Consider the following 19,196-nt stretch of genomic DNA (forward strand, 5'->3'; position numbering starts at 1 on the left):
GTCTTTTGAAATTCAAGATTTTGGGCTTTCAGTCTTCTGAAGTGAATCCATATATACACATGTACGTGTGTGTAAAGATATATATATATATATATATATATATATATATATATATATATGGGTCTACCTGATAACACTGACATGCGAAAACACCAACAAAATCACAGACACCACTTCATATGCCCGATAAACCGCAATCCCGACAATCAACAAATAAAATCCCCTGTCCAAAAAGCACACGCACAACACAAGCACACCGAAAACCTTACAAACCTACACTAAACCTTAAATAAACAACTATCTATGCACTAACCTTAACCCAAACCCTAACCCTAAGGTCCGCCACTATCGCACACTCACCTAACCCGCGCCCTAACCCTAACTCACTTAATCCACCCCTAACCCTAACCCCACACTTACCTTAAGATGTCGATGTTCTCAGCATCTGGATTTTCAAATGTCGATCATCTCCATTGTCAATCTTCCAGTGTCGGTGTTCTCGTTGTCTGCGTTTTGCAGCCTGCATAGTGTGGCAGTGTCACCAGGGAACTGCTGTGAGGTATGTTTTAACACAATGGGAGGGGTTTCCCACACATACATACACACAAACTGAGGAAGCCTTACTCCCTTCTTGTAAAAAGGAGACAAAATCAGAGAGACAGAGACTATAGTACAGATGGCACTAGATCTCTCGCCAAAGACAACAAAAAATAGAGAAGTGACAGTCAGTTTGATTCTTAGCAGGTCTGCACATTCTCTGTTTGTCATGGATACTCCAAGTCTTCTCTCACATCTCAAAGATGCAGAGTAGGTCAACTGGTAACCTACAGATGTCTCACAGGGGTGTGTGTATGCGTTTATTTGTGTGCACGCATTTCAATGATTCTTATAACAAACTGACAAGTTTTCTCTCTGTCTTGTATGCAGTGAGTGCCACAAAGGATCTGGCTCTTCCATACTAATAAAACTGGATAAAGTCAATAATTAGTGAATTAATTAAAAGGTACACATTACAAAAACATGCACTGTTAGGAGTTTCTCTGGCAGCTTCATTGAAATTTGTGTAGCACTCCAAAAATCATGGATTTGTTCCTGCTGCCATTTATCAAAAATTCAGCTTTACATACATCTCATCTGCAGACTCTCAAAAGGCACAGCATGACACACACTAACATCTACTAAAGTCAAGCAACACTTCATGAGCTTCCTACCTTGACTGATGACTGCTCTCCTGTTCTGCCCATCGAGGTCAGCTCTCTCGATCACATGATGCTTGGCATCAACCCAGTACATTTTGTGACCAGCATAGTCTATTGTTAGTCCATTTGGCCAGAACAAACTGGTATTTGCTATAATTCTCCTGTTTGAACCATCCATGTTGGCGCATTCTATTCTTGGGATAGTTCCCCAATCTGTCCAGTAAATGGTCCTGTAAAAGTAGTAACAAAAAGTAGTTTGGATGAGTATTGTAGGAAGTAATCAACATAACGCTTATTTTTAAGTCATAAATTTACTGACAATGTTTTTTAAACGAGTTAACAGGATTTTACAATAACCAGCTCTTCTGGAGTGAAGGCTTCACTAACATCATTGTGTGCATTTTTTCCTTACTACTAGGACAGTCCTTTAACATCCTAGAGGACACTCCTTTAACATCCTGGAGCATACTCCTTTAACATCCTGGAGCATACTCCTTTAACATCCTGGAGCATACTCCTTTAACATCCTGGAGCATACTCCTTTAACACTTATCCTCTATTTTATCTTGGGCAATGGAACAGATGGCTTTTGGAAATAGTTACAATGAATAGTTCAGTCATACTGGGCCACTAAAATGAAAACTTCTGAGAAGATAGTCTCCAAGTAGAAGCTGAACTCCTATGACCAGCTCACACTACAGACTAAGGAGGTCTACAGATAGAGAAACATGACAAAATGCTGGTCCATACAAGTCATAACTTCTGTTGTATTAGTATAATAGTATGTGTACTTTGTGGATTTGTCGTCTCTTAGCATGAGTCACCATGGTTGCAACCCTGATAAAGCAAATGTTTGTTAATTGAGTAGATGAACTGGTACAAAACTCTTTTCTGGCAGTAACTAAAGTCAAAACTGTAGACAAGTATGACAACATTACTGTACAAAAACAGAACAAAAAACATTCTTACGAGTAAAGCTTACATATAGTCAAGCTATGATTATTCATGGAAGGGTTTATTGTACATATAATATGTTGGGTAAAAGCAATCACTAAAATACTCCTAAACACCCAGTCTATTCTGAGAAAAAGTGATTGCCTGACTTGCTAAATACCAACTTAATTTGGCTGTCTGATGATGTGAAGCACATTACAATAACACTAAATCTTTCATTATCCTCAAAGAAAAAGGATGTCTTGGTTATGTAATATATGCACCAACTTAAAACCCGTGGGTATGAGAATCTACTGGACTTCTACCTTTATTTTGTGCTTTACAATACAATGAAAGCCCTTCTAAAATCCCTACCTGCATTTCTGCCTTTTCCTTACCTTTGCCTACTCTTCGACTTGTTATTGAATAAGATCGATTTGTTTTATCAACTTAAGTCACAGTGAAAACATACATCTTTGTCTATGCAAATGAGCATAAGGACTTACAGCATGACAATGAGGCCATAAGACAAAGAAGCTAATGCTATCAATGCATACCCAATCCTATGCCTCATTTAGCAGTAAGGCTATCAGCTTTTGGATGTCAGTCACCTTTCAAAAAATGAAAGGAGTCTTCATTAATCATCTTCTACCCTAAACCATGGACTGAAGCCAAGCTTTCCATACAGTCTGTAATGATATCCGCTGCAGAGCTTGCATGGCTCATTTTAACAGGGAGCAAGGTTGCTGTCAGTCTGAAGTGTAATTCAGTAAAGAATAACCCCAATAAATATCTCCCTCAGACATAAACCATGCAGGTGTGTACTGCACTATAAAACACCTCTAATTGATAACATGACAATATAAAAACTCAAAATCCCACCACCACCAAGAAGTTGAAAGAGAAGGCCTTAGCCTTGAGGAGTACCAGAAGGAGAGAGAGAAGTGTGGGAGCACTTCTTCAGCAATCCTCACATTCTTGCTATTCCAACAAAAAACGTTATGTGAACAACCACACACAGCTGTCCTTATGTAGATTGTAAGTCTCGCTGCTGCAGGACATTCATGAAGTGAAGGAAGCATGAAGCATGGAGGGGTGCTGACACCAAATACAAGTAGAATTAAGTCTTGTAGGACTGCAGTGACAAATTCTGTCCAACATCAAGACTGAACTTTCAATCTGTACAGCTTAGAAAAGGTGTGCATGAAGTCCAGGTGGCAACTTTACAAACACTTTATGCACAAAATCCTTCCAAGAAGGAAGAGCGTGCCCCAACAAACTTAGACAGGAATTTGTCAAACCTATTAGAGTAAGAAGTGATACAGTTTGACAACCATGTGTAGATTATTTGCTTATGCACTGGGCAGCTGTGCTTGCCTGTTTTGAAGAAAACATATCTGTTTTATAATACACTGGTTGGTTGTCTGTGCACTTAAATCATGTGCAAATCCTCTCTTCCCTATCTTCAGGCTTTCTGTACAAGACAGACAACCACAGGGCTCAAAGACCACTTTGGATATAATCGAGAAGTTTGCTCCCAATGACATCCTGTCCTTGTGAAAGAGGACATGTGGCTTTAGGGCCTGCAATTAAGAAATGCTTCTACCAGGGGTAACTGCAACTAGGAAAAGAGCATTCCAGGACAAACATTTCAGTTTTTCTCTAATGGCATATCACAGGCAGTCACAGTCAGATGTCTCTATGATAAAGTTGAAGGCCCCAGAATGGAGAAATTGGGTGTCTATGCAGCTGGAAATGGAAGATCTCCTTTAAGATTCTTTAATTGATGGGTTAAAAGAAAACAAGGAATCTAGTGGAAAGAAGGTGGAGATGACTGACAGATATATTATCTTCACAATGAAGCAAGACAGACCTTATTTATACAGGTACAAGCGGTATGACAGGACTTGACTCACAAAAGGTGTTTTCGGTTCCCTTATATTCAAACCAATGTGAAAACTTAGTTCTTTCATATATGCCTTCCTAGTGGTTGGTTTTCTTGATTTTTTTGAGAATATGTAGAGGACCTGGTGAAAATAAATGACTAAGATATCAGTCAGATATCTCCCTGGTTATGAGCATGAAGCTCTTAATGTTTGGATGTAACTGTTTCCCATCCTATTGAACGAGACATATGCAGTGAAGTAGGGCACCTGGCTCACCCATCACCATATAGAACCAATGGTGTGACAGACTAGTTTTGACCTGTCTGAAGCCAAGTTCTGCTCTTTCACTTCTATCCTTTAAGAGCACTTCTGGGAAACCAGCTATCAGGGAGCATGTATACAAGAAAACCCGTATCTCACCCAGTTAAGAATGCACTTATTGCTAATGCTCCAGTGCAATGTTTAAGGAAAAAAAAGAGGCACCCCAGCATTTCACGAGACAAAAGTCTCTCTCTTTAGATACCTTCATTTCTTTAAATATCCAAAAAAAGCCTGCACTGTGCAAAATGCATTATGGTCATGAGAGCCTGACTCAACAGTGTCTGCTAAATAGTTCTACTGGTTAGATATGTTAATTATTCTATACTGTAAAATGAATTTTGGCTGCCATATCTCAAACTGTTGCAGGAACTCTACATAATAGGCAAGTGTGCATCCCTGCTCTCATATGGTGAAGTACCCAGGTCACTGCATTGCTATCACTATTAGGAAAATTTCCTGGTTAACAGTTTTTTTTACACTTTTATTAAATTTCTACATTACAAACAAGGACATGGGTACATAAACAATAACAGTAAACAAACCAAAACATTTTTCTATCTCATGCAGTATACGTCTTCCTTTTTTTTTTCCTTTTTAACAATTATCATTCAACCTAAGTTTACATCAGTTGCTCAACTCAGACTTTTGTTAAACTTCATTCCTCCTCCTGAACATTACTCTCCATGTACAAATTCCATTTATTTCTACACAGTTTCTGACTTGCCTTTTTTAAAAACTGCAGTGCGATCTTTAAAAAAAAAGTAAGTCGGAAACTGTGCACAAATCTTTTAAAGATAGCACTGCAGTTTTTCTTCCTCCTTTACAATATTCAGTACTTCAACAACAGCTGGTTTAGATTTAAATTTTTATTTTGTAATAATTGCTTGTTTTGCAGCCAATACCATTGAACTTAAGAGTTTATCATGTTTCAGCAATTCACATCCTATAACCCAGCTCAAAAGAATCACTTTCTTAGTTTTTCAATCATTTGCTCCTCCATTTTTGACAAAGTACTCTGTATGGAAATTTTAAAATCTGACAAGTCATTACACCCCCCCCCCCAAAAAAAAAAACATGTTCTCACTTACCTCTCTCTCTGTCGTATTGCACCTCCATCTTTCGCTATCTACTAGAGGAAAATTTTTGTTAAATTTACTTAAGGGTTTAAAAATAACAATGTAAACACTTCCAAACAAAAATCCTACACCCTCTCAAATTTGTCGCATACCTGGGAGCCATACAGGCATCCTTCCATTCTTCTTTTGTATTTTTGTCTTTCCACTCTCTCTTCTCAATCTTTTCTAACCTCCACTGGTTGATTCTTACAGTTTGGTATGCAAGGTTTTATATGCCCTACTAATTATCTCTTTTTTATCAGCAAATTCTGTTCTACACTGAATTTAAAAACTCTATCAGAACTGATCTTTTACATAGCAACCCCTATCCCTCTGTCTTTGCATATACTCTTATCAATCTCTGGTAAATTTCTCCAGTAAATTCCATTCCTCTCTTACCTATTTTCTATGTCCTACTTGCAGTCATTCCTATTGGCAAAATTTCCTTTCTCCATTGCCATCCTGGCTTAGTTCTCAGAATACTTTATGCTACATTATCAATGTAATATTTTGTTTGTTTGTGTCTTTCGGCTTTTCCCGGTTAGGGGTCGCCACAGCAAAACTCCAGTCTGCTAATGATTGGCAGTAGAGGTTTTTTTACGTGCTGGCTTGCCGGGCCTAACGCACAACCTTCAATGAAGGAACGCCTATTCACGCATGTTGCCACACAGAAGACGCTTTGAGAATCGAATGGGCAACGTCTATGGTTGCTATTTTTCTAATGGACCTGCATCCAAAATCCTACTTTATCCTTACTTTTTGAACTCCCTCCCGTTTTAACATCATCCCTTTCAACTTTGATTTATAACCTTCTGTTTGTTTTATGTACATGTTAGCTCTAAAGTATTCCTTGAAATCAGGTAAGCCTAAACCATCTTGTTCTATGGGGAGAATTGACTTATCCCATTTAACTCTTGCCCTCTTCCCCTTTTGACCCTTTCTTAGTTATGACCCACAACAGCTTCTCTGGTAGATGAAAAATTTGTCTGACCTGTATATCAAACTAAAGAGACAAGAAACCTAATTCCTTGCACCTTACAAACTGTATCATTTTTTCTATCATTTGTTTAGTCTCTCCCAGCATATACTTAGCTGCTACAATAAAATCCTTTATAATTTATAATTCGTACATCTCATTACTTTATCTTATTATGTCCATGTACATAGGAGTACTGCTGAACCAATTCATGGGTACACAATTTATGCCACAGCCTTTATCTTCATTAATTCTATATCCTGAAAAGACTTGAAACTGTCTTAGAATGTTCCACAATATAGAAATATCCTTTTCTGGTTTTATCAAGTACAAACTAATACAATCTGCAAATAAAGATAATTTTTTCTTTATTATCATACTAGCTATATTACTGAACTTGTAAGCTCCTTACTTTCTTAACCAATGCCTCTAAATATACACCAAACAAAAGAGAAAGAAGACACCCCTGCCTGGTTCCTCTGTTCAAACACAAGCATGTAGCTGAAAAACTCCCTTACCTTCATTATTCTCTCTGACCCCTCATATATCCTCCTAATTAACCATATTATTCTTTCAGGGAATATAAATGGTATCAAATCCCAGCTGACTCCTGTCTTTACATCAAGACTCACCAACAATACTGGTCTTTTATTACACACTGCTTCCCTCTGGATCATCTCTGTTCTGTAAGTGTTGTGAAATGCTGGCCACCCCTCCATACAACTGCAGTCATCCTTATCTATCAACCTTAGCAACACCTTTGCCATTCTCTTAGCTGATATAGACATAAACACTATAGAGTCATGGTTTAAAAGTGAAATGGGTCTATATGAAGGTGGTTATGAAGATTCATTACCTTTTTTGGACAATACAACTACCACAACTTTCTTTCAAGAAGCTGGTACTTAATAAAACCTTCCAGATCTTTATCACTTACTTCCCTCATAAACTTTCACAGGCATACAATATACTCTTGCAGCCCTTCCTATTGACTGCACATCAGTATTCTTATCTCATCTCTTCCTGTTAATTGTTGAGCCTCTAACCTTGGTATAATTACAGCTTCCATAAATATTTTCATTTGTGCCTCCTTTTGGTTTCCACATTCCTATGCTTTATACAGTCAACATTTCCAAAATATCTTTAATATCTCTATAGGATCTCTGGTTATTTTTCTTGTTAAAGGCTTCCTAATTGTGGTGCCAACCCTTTGTACTTTCTGTTGCCTAAGTCGTTGCACTAAAATTTTTGTGCTCTGAAGTTACAAAACAATAAATAGTTGCTTAACAGCAACTTTCCAAACTCATGGATATTATCGAAATATTTCCTTATCTTCCCTTTAGTGCGCTGCAGTTTCTACCCTTCTTGTTCTGTGACAGTCCCTTTTTATTCTGCAACACTTCAACGTTTTGTCAACCTCTCTAAATAATTCCTATTACTTTTTCCCATATATCTCTGGTTCTTATTTCTGCCATGTTTTAACCTCCATTTCTATTTATCCCACTCACTAGCTATCCTTTCAGAATGAATATCTACACTTCCAAGAAAAGAATCATTTCCACCACTGATTCCTTAAATTTATCTCAAATAAGAAAGCACTACTGTCATTTTTACATCATTATCTGGCATCTTTATCTCACTTTTTATTGCTGCATTATCTGAGATATTTATTTAATGCACTTCAAAGCTTTCAATTATATACTTGTGTTCCTGTGAACTATATCTATTCAGTCTGGTCCGGTTAGTGTACATTGAAGAATAACATGAAAACTATGCAAGTTCTGTCTAGGTTCCATCTACTGAATTCATATCTTTATAGATTTCCAACAATCATCACACACAGTTTTTCAGAAATTTACACTCATTTGCTATAATATTTTCCCTTCTAGGTCCCCTCAGTATATCCTCACTATTGTAAATCATATTCTGGTCCCCCATACATAAATATTCCCTTCTGAAAATGTATTATTTTCTTCCAAAAAATCTTAAGCACTGTAATAGCACTGTAACAACAGCTTTAGGTAAAATAGAAATTCATGCTAGTATAATTCTCTCCTGCCAATAACCCCTTACTACCACAAATCTATCATTACTGTAGCTGCCAGTGTTATTACCACACCCTTTTCATTTGTCCCTGATATTCTGCTGAATGTCAATCCTGAAATACCTTATCATATTCAAATTTATATTTCTATCCAGATGCATCTCTTGCAACATTGCTGTTTGCACCCTAAATTTCTTAACTGAATACTTTTTCTTTTTGTCTACACCTGTAACACCATTTACACTCCATGACAACATGGACAGATTAGCCATTACTCCCAACTATTAAATATCCATTTGAACCCATGCCATATTTTAAAGACTTTCTACTTAAATTACAACACTCAAACAAAAAACTAAATGCATTTCAAACATTCATCCCCTTTTAATCTAAAACAAGCACAGAAAACTACATAGATTTCCAACAGATGTTTACTTCAACAGATAGGCAGCAGTTGCCCCAAATTGACAGCTGTATCCAGGCTAAAACTAAGGTTACCCATGCCAAAATGGATGTTGCAGACAGTATTCCAACTTACACTTATTGCTAGCTATTCCTTTTTTTATTTCTATGCCTCTCTCAGATGTGAAAAAAAGGGGTTGCATACTGCAGTAAACAGTGACATTTAGCACTATGAAAAAGTGTGCTGCCTACCTTTAAATACATAAATTAAACTATGCACTGTTAATTTAAATAAATTAAAGTACCAAGGCTGGCTTTAGGTGAAATGGGGTACTCCCCAGTGCCCCCACCACTCCTTATCCCTGGTTTCCCACTTCACCATGACTTCTTCACTTTTTCCAAATTTGTTTTTATTTTTTTTGTCTTGGCTTTCTCTTGCATCCTTTAAATATACCATAACTGGTCAGATGCTACTGTAATAATGGAGGGGGAAATGCATGAATTAAGCTGGGGAACTAAGGGCCACTATTAGTCATTGAAGTTCGAGATATTCTGAGGTGCATTTTCAATTTTTTTCTCCCACCCTTTCTGATCCAGTGATGGCCTGAACAAGAAAAAAATAAGAAAAAATACCCTCAGTCTTGCACTTCAAAGTTGCTTTTCTTCCCCGCATCCTTTAGGACATCTTAATTCCAACAGTGCATTGTAATAACTGTGAAATGCATAACCAAATTTTGCCATGAGGCTTGGGGGCTGCCATCTAGGTTCCAGAAGACATAGTGGTTAAAGATGCTGTGAAATGTATTTTGGAGCTACTTTCCAAACTTTTTTCATCCAATAATGGCATGAATAGAAACTGTAAGTAAGGAAAGGAAGTCAGTAGTACTCATCAACTTTGTTTTTTTCTTGCATCTTTCCAGCATACCATAATTGCCCTGGAGAGCACAATAATTACAGAGAAGTATACAATAAAATATACCTGAGAGTCTGCTAGGCCCCAGAAGCCATGGAATTGCAGATGTTTTGAGATATATTTTAGAGTTATTTACCAACCTTTTGATTTAATGATGGCCTGAACAAATAACAAAAACAAAGAAATAAATTCAGTTTTATTCTACTTACTTTGGCTGCTGTTAAACATGTATACAGCATGCCTACTCATCCCTACTATCAAAAGATATCCACCTCCCCTGTACCAATCTGTCAGATTACGATGAATCTGAAACTTTTAGTTATGTACTTACCATAACTTTAGATGTTTGGGATCCATCTCGCCTACATTCTGTACTGATGGGTTTAGAGCAAAGTCTCTAATTGGCTGAGCTATTCTATATCCCAGGATGCACCACCAACAATTCCCCAGATCTTGTTTGTCCAAACACATGCACCCATACATGCACTGCTGATATAACATTGCCAGATGTTTCAAGATGAACAGTCGAACTTGAACCGTCCAGTCTCTTCTGATCTCCAAGGCAGGGGGAAGGAGGGTGGATATTAGGAATGTAGGCGAGATGGATCCCAAACATCTAAAGTTATGGTAAGTACATAACTAAAAGATGTTATGTGATCCTATCTCGCCTACATTCTGTACTGATGGGACAGCGTCCCTAGCACCTGATTCCTGGGTGGCTCACTGGAAAACACGCCTGAGAACTGTGGAACCGAAGGAAGCTCGCCCCTGAGATGCCACATCCAATTTGTAATGAGAAATAAAGGTGTGAGGAGAGGACCAGGTAGCCGCAGCACAAATGTCACTAATGGCAAGCTTAGAATGAAATGCTGTTGAAGTAGCCATAGCCCTTGTAGAATGAGCTTTCACAGTGGTTGTAAGCTCTCTATTAGAAAGAAAATAAATATGACTGATACAGTCTCTGATCCACTTTGCAATAGTGACCTTCGTGATGGCTTTGCCCAATTTATTGTCTGAAAAGGACACAAACAACTGATCTGTTTTCCGTGTTTGGTGCGTCCTATCTAAGTAGAAAGGCAATTGTCTGTGGACATCCAATGAGTGGAAGATATATTCTGCTCTGTCTGAGTAATTGGGGAAGAAAACTGGAAGTTCCAAAGACTGTTGAAGACAGAAACTAGAACAAAAGATGGATTAGGCCTAAGGGATACTCTATCCTTATGAAAAACCAAGTACGGCGGTTTGACACATAGGGCTTGAAGTTCCGAAACTCTTCTGGCTGATGTAATTGCCACCAAAAAAGCAGTCTTCCAGGAAAGAAATTTCAAGTCAGAAGTTGCTGCCGGTTCGAAGGGGGAAGAGGTCAAGGCACCTAATATAAAATTGAGATCCCATGGTGGAGCAGGATGAGAAACTGGAGGACGTAGCAGCCCAGCACCTTTCATAAAGGCTTTACACAACTTATTGCTCATCAAAGGTGGGTCTATACTTTCATGAAAATTAGAAATAGCTGCTAATTGAACCTTAATGGTGGAGACCGAAGAACCTTGATTGAATAGGGAAGCTAAGAATTTCAAAACGTCCGCCACCGGGGCAGTAATGGGATCTAATCCCCGGAGTTGGGCCCAAATGGCAAATCTCTTCCATTTACTATTATACATCTTCTTAGTCGAATTCTTGTGGGCCGAGGACAAGATATGTATAACTTCTGAGTCCAAAACTTGGTTCCTGACTATAGTCGGAAGTGGAGGAGCCAAGCTGTTAACTTCAGTGAGTGAAGGGACTGGTGAAGCTGTCCCGACTGGTGGATCAAGAGATTTGGAACCTGGTCCAGGAACCATGGACCGTCCAGTGCGTATTTCTGAAGAAATGGCAGCCAGACTTGACGAGGCCAGTATGGGGTAACTAAAATCATCTTGCACTGCAAGTGAATCGCCTTCTGGATCACCCTGGGGAGAAGGGGAACCGGTGGAAAGGCGTACAGTAAGCCGGTGGGCCAAGTTCGGACTAGGGCGTCCTTGGGAAACCCCCCCGAAACCGGGGTAAGAGAAAAGAACTGTGGACATTTCGTGTTGAGGGGAGTTGCAAAGAGGTCGCAACAAGGAGTTCCCCATCTTCTGAAGATCTGAGATGCTACTCTGTCGTTCAGAGACCACTCGTGCGGGAAGAGAATGGTTCTGCTCAGTCTGTCGGCTATCACATTGGATCTCCCCGGAATGTGTGTTGCTACCAAGGAACGGTTGGTTGCAACAGCCCAATTCCATACTTTCATGGCCTCTCTGCAAAAGAGGGTAGGACCTGGTCCCTCCCTGCTTGTTCAGGTACCAGACTACAGACATGTTGTCGGACTGAACTGCAATCATACCCTGGGGGAGGTAGCTGTGTAGTGCTTGAAGCGAAAGAAGCACCGCCCTCATTTCCAGTATGTTGATGTGTAGGGAACTCTAGTCGGGGTGCCACTCACCTTGGACTGACCTGCCCAGGTAATGTCCTCCCCACCCCATCTGGGAGGCGTCCGTAGTCAAAGTGGCCACTGGAGGAGGAGGAACTAAGGGTCGCCCCTGATCCAGGTTGGAAGAGAGAAGCCACCAACGGAGGTCCTGTTTGCATGTCTCCGTGATTATAATGTGGTGACTGAGAGGAAGTTCCTGATACGACCACTGGACCGACAGGAGCCACTGGAGAATCCTCATGTGCAATCTTGCTAAGGGCACCAGGAGAACGGTAGCTGACATGGAACCCAGCAGTTGTAGTGCCATCCTTGCTGGGGCTCGGCGTTTGAGGAGCAACGCTCGGACTTGAGATTGTAATGTTTCTATTCTCTCTATAGGAAGATAGACCCGCATTTGCTTTGAGTCTATCTCTACCCCGATAAACCGTATATGCTGAGATGGCAGCAGCACAGACTTTGCCCAATTGAAGGTGATTCCTAGGGAGGTGCCTAGAGATATCGTGGCTGCTAGATTCTGTAATAGTAGATGCCTGGAGGTGGCAGTTAGGAGCCAGTCGTCTAGATACGGAAACACCTGGAATCCTAGACTCCTCAGGTGAGCAGTCACCACCGCCAAACATTTGGTGAACACCCTGGGGGCTGTGGTGAGACCAAAGGGCAGTGCACAGAACTGGAAATGACTGTCTCCCAGGCTGAAGCGCAGATGTCTCCTGGACGCCTGATCTACGAGAATGTGATAATAGGCGTCCTTGAGATCTATGGAGCACATCCAAACACCTTTCTCCAGTAGCGGGAGAATGGATTGTAAGGTGACCATCCGGAACTTGGACTTCTTGACTGATCGATTTAGGTTGCTGAGATCCAAAATGGGCCTCAAGTCCCCGGTCTTTTTTGGCACCAAAAAGAATTTTGAGTAAGTCCCTAATCCGGTCTGGTCTACGGGGACCGGTTGGATGACTCCTTTTTGAAGCAGCTTTGAAATTTCGATAGCTGCAATATCCCGTTGACTGGGTGGCGGGTCCGGGATTTTCCTGGTTAGCGGGGGGGTGCGAAAAGGGGATGACGTAACCTCCGGCGATGATTCGGAGCACCCATCGGTCCTGAGTGATACTCTCCCAGGCCTTTAGGTGCCTCGAAAAATGACCCCCGACTGGCTCCGGAGCTGTGCAGTCGGGCAATCCTTCAGGGATGCTGAAAGGTTGAAGAGCCACGAAAGGACTCGCGGTCTTCCAGTGTTGCGGGGGCCTCTGCCGCCTCTGGGACGGCGTCTTCCTGAAAAATTTCCCCCTCCTCTGCCTCTAGAAGGGGGATCATCCTGCTGTGAGGGGTAATTCTTCTGAGATTTACGGAACCACATTTTCCCTCCTCTTTTAGCCTTGGGATAAGGCCGAAAGGGAGAGGAAAACCGTGCCCCTACGGCAGTCAAAGTCTTACCCTCTTGTTCACAGCGGGTCAAGGTGTCCTTTACCTTGGGTCCAAACAAAGAGGACCCATCAAAGGGAGCGTCGGCAAAGGAAGACTTGAAGGCCTCCGCAAAATGACACAGGCGGAGCCAGGCTTGTCTCCGTAGAGCAACACCCGTACCCGCTCTACTCACCCCCTCGGCTGCATACGAAATGAGCCTCATGGACGAGTTCGAAATCGACGATAGAGTAGCCAACTGAGAGCTAACCGTCTGGGCCAACTGCTCAGGTAGGTTACCAGAGAGGGTATCTGAAAGTTCCTTGATCAGGTCCCTCTGAAGTCTAGTGAAGTGCGTCAGATAGTTCAGAGACCTTAAAGTAAAGGCCGCTGAAGTAAGGGTGCGCTTCCCGTACCGGTCCATGCTCCTAGACTCCTTATTAGGAGGATGGACGGACGTCGAAGCCTCTGCTACATCTTGCTGGGTAGCAGATGCCACCACCAGAGCATCTACAGCCACACCCTTGGTGAGAAATTCCTTTTCCGGGGGCGCTGACAAAAATTTGTTAGGGCGAGCAGGCACCGGTTCCACAGAATCTGGATGTTCCCACGCCCTTCGAGAGATCAAATCTAGGAGCTCATCGAAGGGCGGAGACACCCAGGAGGCGGAGGGCTGAGCCCCGAAGGCCTTGAGGAACACCGACTCGTCAGAGGAAGGGGGTTTGGTCTGCCAGCTGCCTCGTTGTTTGAGGACTTCCAGGATGTCCGCAAAGGAGACATCATCCGAGGACGACTTGAGGGACCCTTCCGCATCATCAAGATCGGTGTCCGAGGTGGGAGACTCGTCAGGGGAGTCGACGTGCTTCCTCTTGCACTGTTTCTTTCTTGGGGGTTCCTCTGAAGACTCTTCAGAGGGACCACCAGGAAGAGGGGGACCCCCAATGGGGGTGACCTCAGGCCCCAGGGCTCTGCTGTCTTGAGACAGGGGGACTACAAAGGAACCAGTCTCTGTGCCTAGGGAAGGTGCCGGGGAGACGGTGGAGGTAGCCAAAGAAGATTTGGCCAAAGCACTCCTCATGGCTCTAAAGGCCGGACCCCCAGAATCCTGGGAAGGTCCGACCCCCAAAGCCATAACAGCAGACGGCACTCCCGCAGCCGACGCACCGAGAGAGAGGCTCGGAACAGAAAACATCGGTCCCGAAGCGTCACCCCCGGGGCCGACCGAAGAGGCCCGTGTACCGAACTCCGACCCGAAGGCCGGAGTAGGAGTAAGGGTCGGAGCCGACCCGGACACCTCCATCGGCTCCACCAGCACCGACTCCAACGGTGCCGAGGCTGTTGGAGGAGGAACCAAGGCTAAAGGGTGGACCATCAGCTCCGAAGCCGACTGGGCTGGAGCCGAAACTAACTTTTGGAAGACTGGAGACTGAAACAGCCTTTGGAGCACCCTGTCGATGTCCGAATCCGACATCTTGGAAGACTGGGAGGAGATCGAACGGGTCCGAGTAGACTTCTCCACCGGCTCCGAAGGACTGGGGGACCAGCTCCGAATTGTCTTGATCAAAATCGGTGCCGAAGGAGACTCCATTGTAATTTCCCTCGGTGCCGAAGAGGTCTTCGGCGCCGAAGGGGAAGAGTCTGAGCGGACAACCCTCATCGGCTCCGAAGTCAGCGGAGCCGATGAAGGTGACCCGCCTCTCGAAGTTCCAGCCATCGGCTCCGAAGCCAGAGGAGTCGAGGCTGGAGGCATCGAGGCAGACCGTTCCGCCCTTGGCTCCGAAGTCCGTGGAGCCGATGGAGAAGCCTGCCGAGATTTCTTGGTGGTCGGTTCCGACGGACTGGTCGGAGCCGATTTCTTTTTCTTTGAGGGAGAAGAAGAGGAAGATAAGGCCTCTTCAAAAGTAGGTTTGATAAGTCCTTTTAGTATCAATTTATTTTTCCTCTCTTGGAGGACTCGAGAGGAAAAAGCGTGACACACGCTACAAGACTCCTGAAGGTGTTTGGGTCCTAAACAGTAAACGCATAGGGAGTGATCGTCCATTATGGACATCTTGTAGCTGCATCTTGTGCATTTTTTAAACCCTGAGGGTCTGTGCTCTTTTGACATAATGCTAAACAGTTAGAAAGACACAGGAAAGAAATGTATCTAACCGAGAACAATTTCACTTTACAGTAAAAGAGATTAACAAAAGGGTCACACAACAGGAGGGCCAAGAACCCTCTAACTAAAAACGGGTACTTGACCACCTCACAAAACGCACACAAAAAGGCTCACTCATGCACGAGGGGAAGGCCCCTCTAACTTAAACGGAAACCTTACCCTGAAAGACAATTTTACCACAAAAATAATCAGAAAACTCACTCATACACAACGATAGCCGTTAAAACAGCTTTTGGTTAAATTTAAGAAAATTCCTGACAGAAAATTCTTATAAAGAAAGCACTTAGCTCAGCCAAGCTCAAGACCACGTCTTTGCTTTGTAAGTGGCAAACGAGATCTGGGGAATTGGTGGTGGTGCATCCTGAGATATAGAATAGCTCAGCCAATTAGAGACTTCGCTCTATAGTATAGCGTGCCGAGTCGGAGCTGAGGATCGGCTCCGAACCCATCAGTACAGAATGTAGGCGAGATAGGATCACATAACATCAGTATTTAAGATGCAGTGCCGTAGTTCAGGTTTTTGTCATCAGACATATTTGATAGCATGCCTCCTTACCACTACCCCCTAAAGAAAATAACCGCCCTTATATGTCTCTAATGTTTAACAGTGAGGAAAGTGAAAACAATAACCATTACACTAATGTACTCGACACTAGATAACCAGCATCTCCCCTTCAGGATAGGGTGTTTCTTCCACTGCTCCATATATAGGTTCATAGGTTTATACTAGGCTATTTGCCCTAAGGCATTTATAAGCCTAGCCCAAAGTTTTGTGGCTTACGCCACCCCTTATGTTAAAAAATACTGTGCCCATTAGTTTGTTGTGCCTCTGTCCAGCAGTGACAGAGATGATTCCCAGGATAAACCTACGATCTCCCATCCACCGGTCAAGATTTCTCTTGAACAGAGCTAGCGAGGTGCTCTGCCTCACATGGACCGGGATTTTATTCCACAGCATAGGGAGTCTCTGGGTGACAAATCTATCCCTCCAGCATGTCCTATTTATATCCGTGCTAAGGTTTAAGTCGCTTGCTCTTAGTGGATCTGGTAGATTTGGATTTTTTGAGGTGGAGCATGTCCATTAATTCCGGGTTGGACATGGCCTTGTATGTCAGGCACAGGTCACCTCTGAGCAGGCGGTATGCAACTGAATAGAGCTGGAGTTTCTTCAGACTGGCAGCATATGACAGATTTTGGAGTCCCTTTATCCTTTTGGTGAGGAACTTTTGGGGTCTCTCCAATTGCTGCAGGTGTCGGGTGAGATACATCCCGAATGGGGAATTGTACTCGATCATTGGTCTGATAAGTGAAGAGTACAGGGGAACAATGACCTCACTTGATCTGGATGTGAATCCCTTCATGATCAGGTGGGCAATGTAGAATGTCTTTCTAACCACTTTAGCAATGTGAGTGTCAAAAGAAAGGCCACTGTCAACTTGGGTCCCCAGGTCTCTGATAACCTCTTCTGTGCTTAATGGATTGCCACCTATATGGTAGCTTGGGGTTACCTTGTTTTTCCCGAAGGGTATGACTATACATTTTTTGGCATTTAACTTCAGGCCATGGCTCTGGTACCAGTTATCAGTTTCCATGAGACCCCTCTGAAGGATATCTGTGTCCGATGTACTTTCCACTATGGCGCCCAGTTTGCAGTCATCTGCAAACTTTGTCAGCCATAGTCCTCCTATGTTTGCCTGTACTTCTGAGAAGTAGATGCCGAACAACAGGGGGCCAAGGACTGAGCCCTGTGGGACATCACTTGTGACCGGCTTGGAGTCTGACATGGCGCCAGCAACTCTAACCATGTGGGTTCTGTCCTTTAGCCAGTTTGCAACCCATCTTGTGACATATGGGTTTACATTTAAGCTGGTAAGTTTTTCTACAATACCCGAGTGGGGTATTGTGTCGAAAGCTTTTGCAAGGTCAAGGTAGGCTGTATGGACTGTCTTTCCCTCATCAATGGCCTTGGTGACTGTTCCAAAGAAGTCGACCAAGTTCAAAAGGCATGATTTGCCCTTGACAAAGCCAAACTGGGTCGGGTCCAATGTCTGCAAGTCCCCTATGTCTTTGTTTATGAGTTCCATTATGATCCTCTCCATAGCTTTGCAGACCAGGCTTGTTAAGCTTATGGGGCGGTAATTACCAGAGTTCATAGAGGCACCGCCTTTGTGGAGTGGGACCACAGTTGCCATACGCCACTCCTTGGGCACGTATCCTGTGGTAAGGCTAAGATTAAACAGCTGCCTTATATGCGGGTTTAGTTCCTCGTTGAGTTCGCGTAGCACACAGCCGGGGACACCATCCGGTCCCATTGATGCTGTGTTTTAGCTTTAGAGAAAGCAGCTTCCACCTGCATTTGAGATATCTGGGAGGCTACACTGCTGGGATAGTTATCTCTCCTTTGGGGAGAGGGGGTGAAGTTTGCACTGAACCTGTCTGCCAGTATGTTGGCAATGTCTGTGGGTTCAGTGATTTTTGTATCATTTTGGACTAATTCTGCGCATATCTGGGAGTTTCCACCCAGGTTTCTAACATAGCTGAAGAAGGCCTTATGATTGTCTTTTGAATCTATTGCAATTTTTCTCTCAAAGTTGGCCTTGGATGATTTTATGAGTGCGCGTATTTTTTTACTAATAATGATCAAGGGTGTCTTCGCTTTTATGGATTTTGCTCTATCATGTAACAGCTTTCTCCTCTTATTGTAAAGTTTGTTTATGGCTGGGGTCCACCAGACTGGACGTTTGCCCTTGGTGGAAAGAGTCTTGGTTTTATTAGGGATTGCCTGATCCATGCAGTCCTACACAGTGGATATAATAAGTGTACAGACCCCTGTTAAAATGCTAGGTTTTTGGGACATAAAAAATGAGACCACAATAAATCATTTCAAAACTTATCACACCTTTAACATGACCTATAACCTGTACAATTCAATTGAAAAACAAACAAATTTGTTAGGAGACAAAATATAAAAAATAAAAAACGTACAATAAACTGGTTGCATAAGTGTGCACACCCTTAAACTAATACTCTGTTGAAGCACCTTTTGATTTAATTACAGCATTCAGTCTTCTTGGGTACACACCTGCCATCAGTTAAAGAGACTCCGATTAACCCGAAATAAAGTTTGGATTGTTTGTGCCCAACATCTGTTTATCAATGTGTGGTGTAGGAGGGATGCCTCCATCTTCAAATGGAGGAATATAAGCAAAGTCCATAGTATAACCCTTCTCAGACCCACCTGTCAAATGAAACCACTGTTGTTAAAGAACAGATTTCCCTCACCCCCACACAAGAAATCTGCAAGAGTGTGTGTGTGTGTGTGTGTGTGTGTGTGTGTGTGTGTGTGTGTGTGTGTGTGTGTGTGGTGGGGGATATGATTATAAAACAGTCTGA

The 19,196-nt window shown here is 42.6% G+C and overlaps 1 protein-coding gene across 3 annotated transcripts in view; it reads right to left on the reverse strand.

Annotated features, from left to right (window-relative positions):
* LRP4 (LDL receptor related protein 4) overlaps positions 1-19,196 on the reverse strand; it is a 2,374,694-nt gene that overhangs the window by 631,126 nt on the left and 1,724,372 nt on the right. For all 3 annotated transcript variants that reach the window (XM_044082533.1, XM_044082532.1, XM_044082534.1), the window contains exon 14: positions 1,212-1,429. In XM_044082533.1, coding sequence (XP_043938468.1) covers positions 1,212-1,429 — 218 coding nt within the window. The remainder of the gene's footprint in view (positions 1-1,211; positions 1,430-19,196) is intronic.

This window comes from Protopterus annectens, chromosome 9.part0 (genome assembly GCF_019279795.1).
Source record: "Protopterus annectens isolate FY-2018-M chromosome 9.part0, PAN1.0, whole genome shotgun sequence".
NCBI classification, from domain to species: domain Eukaryota; kingdom Metazoa; phylum Chordata; order Ceratodontiformes; family Protopteridae; genus Protopterus; species Protopterus annectens.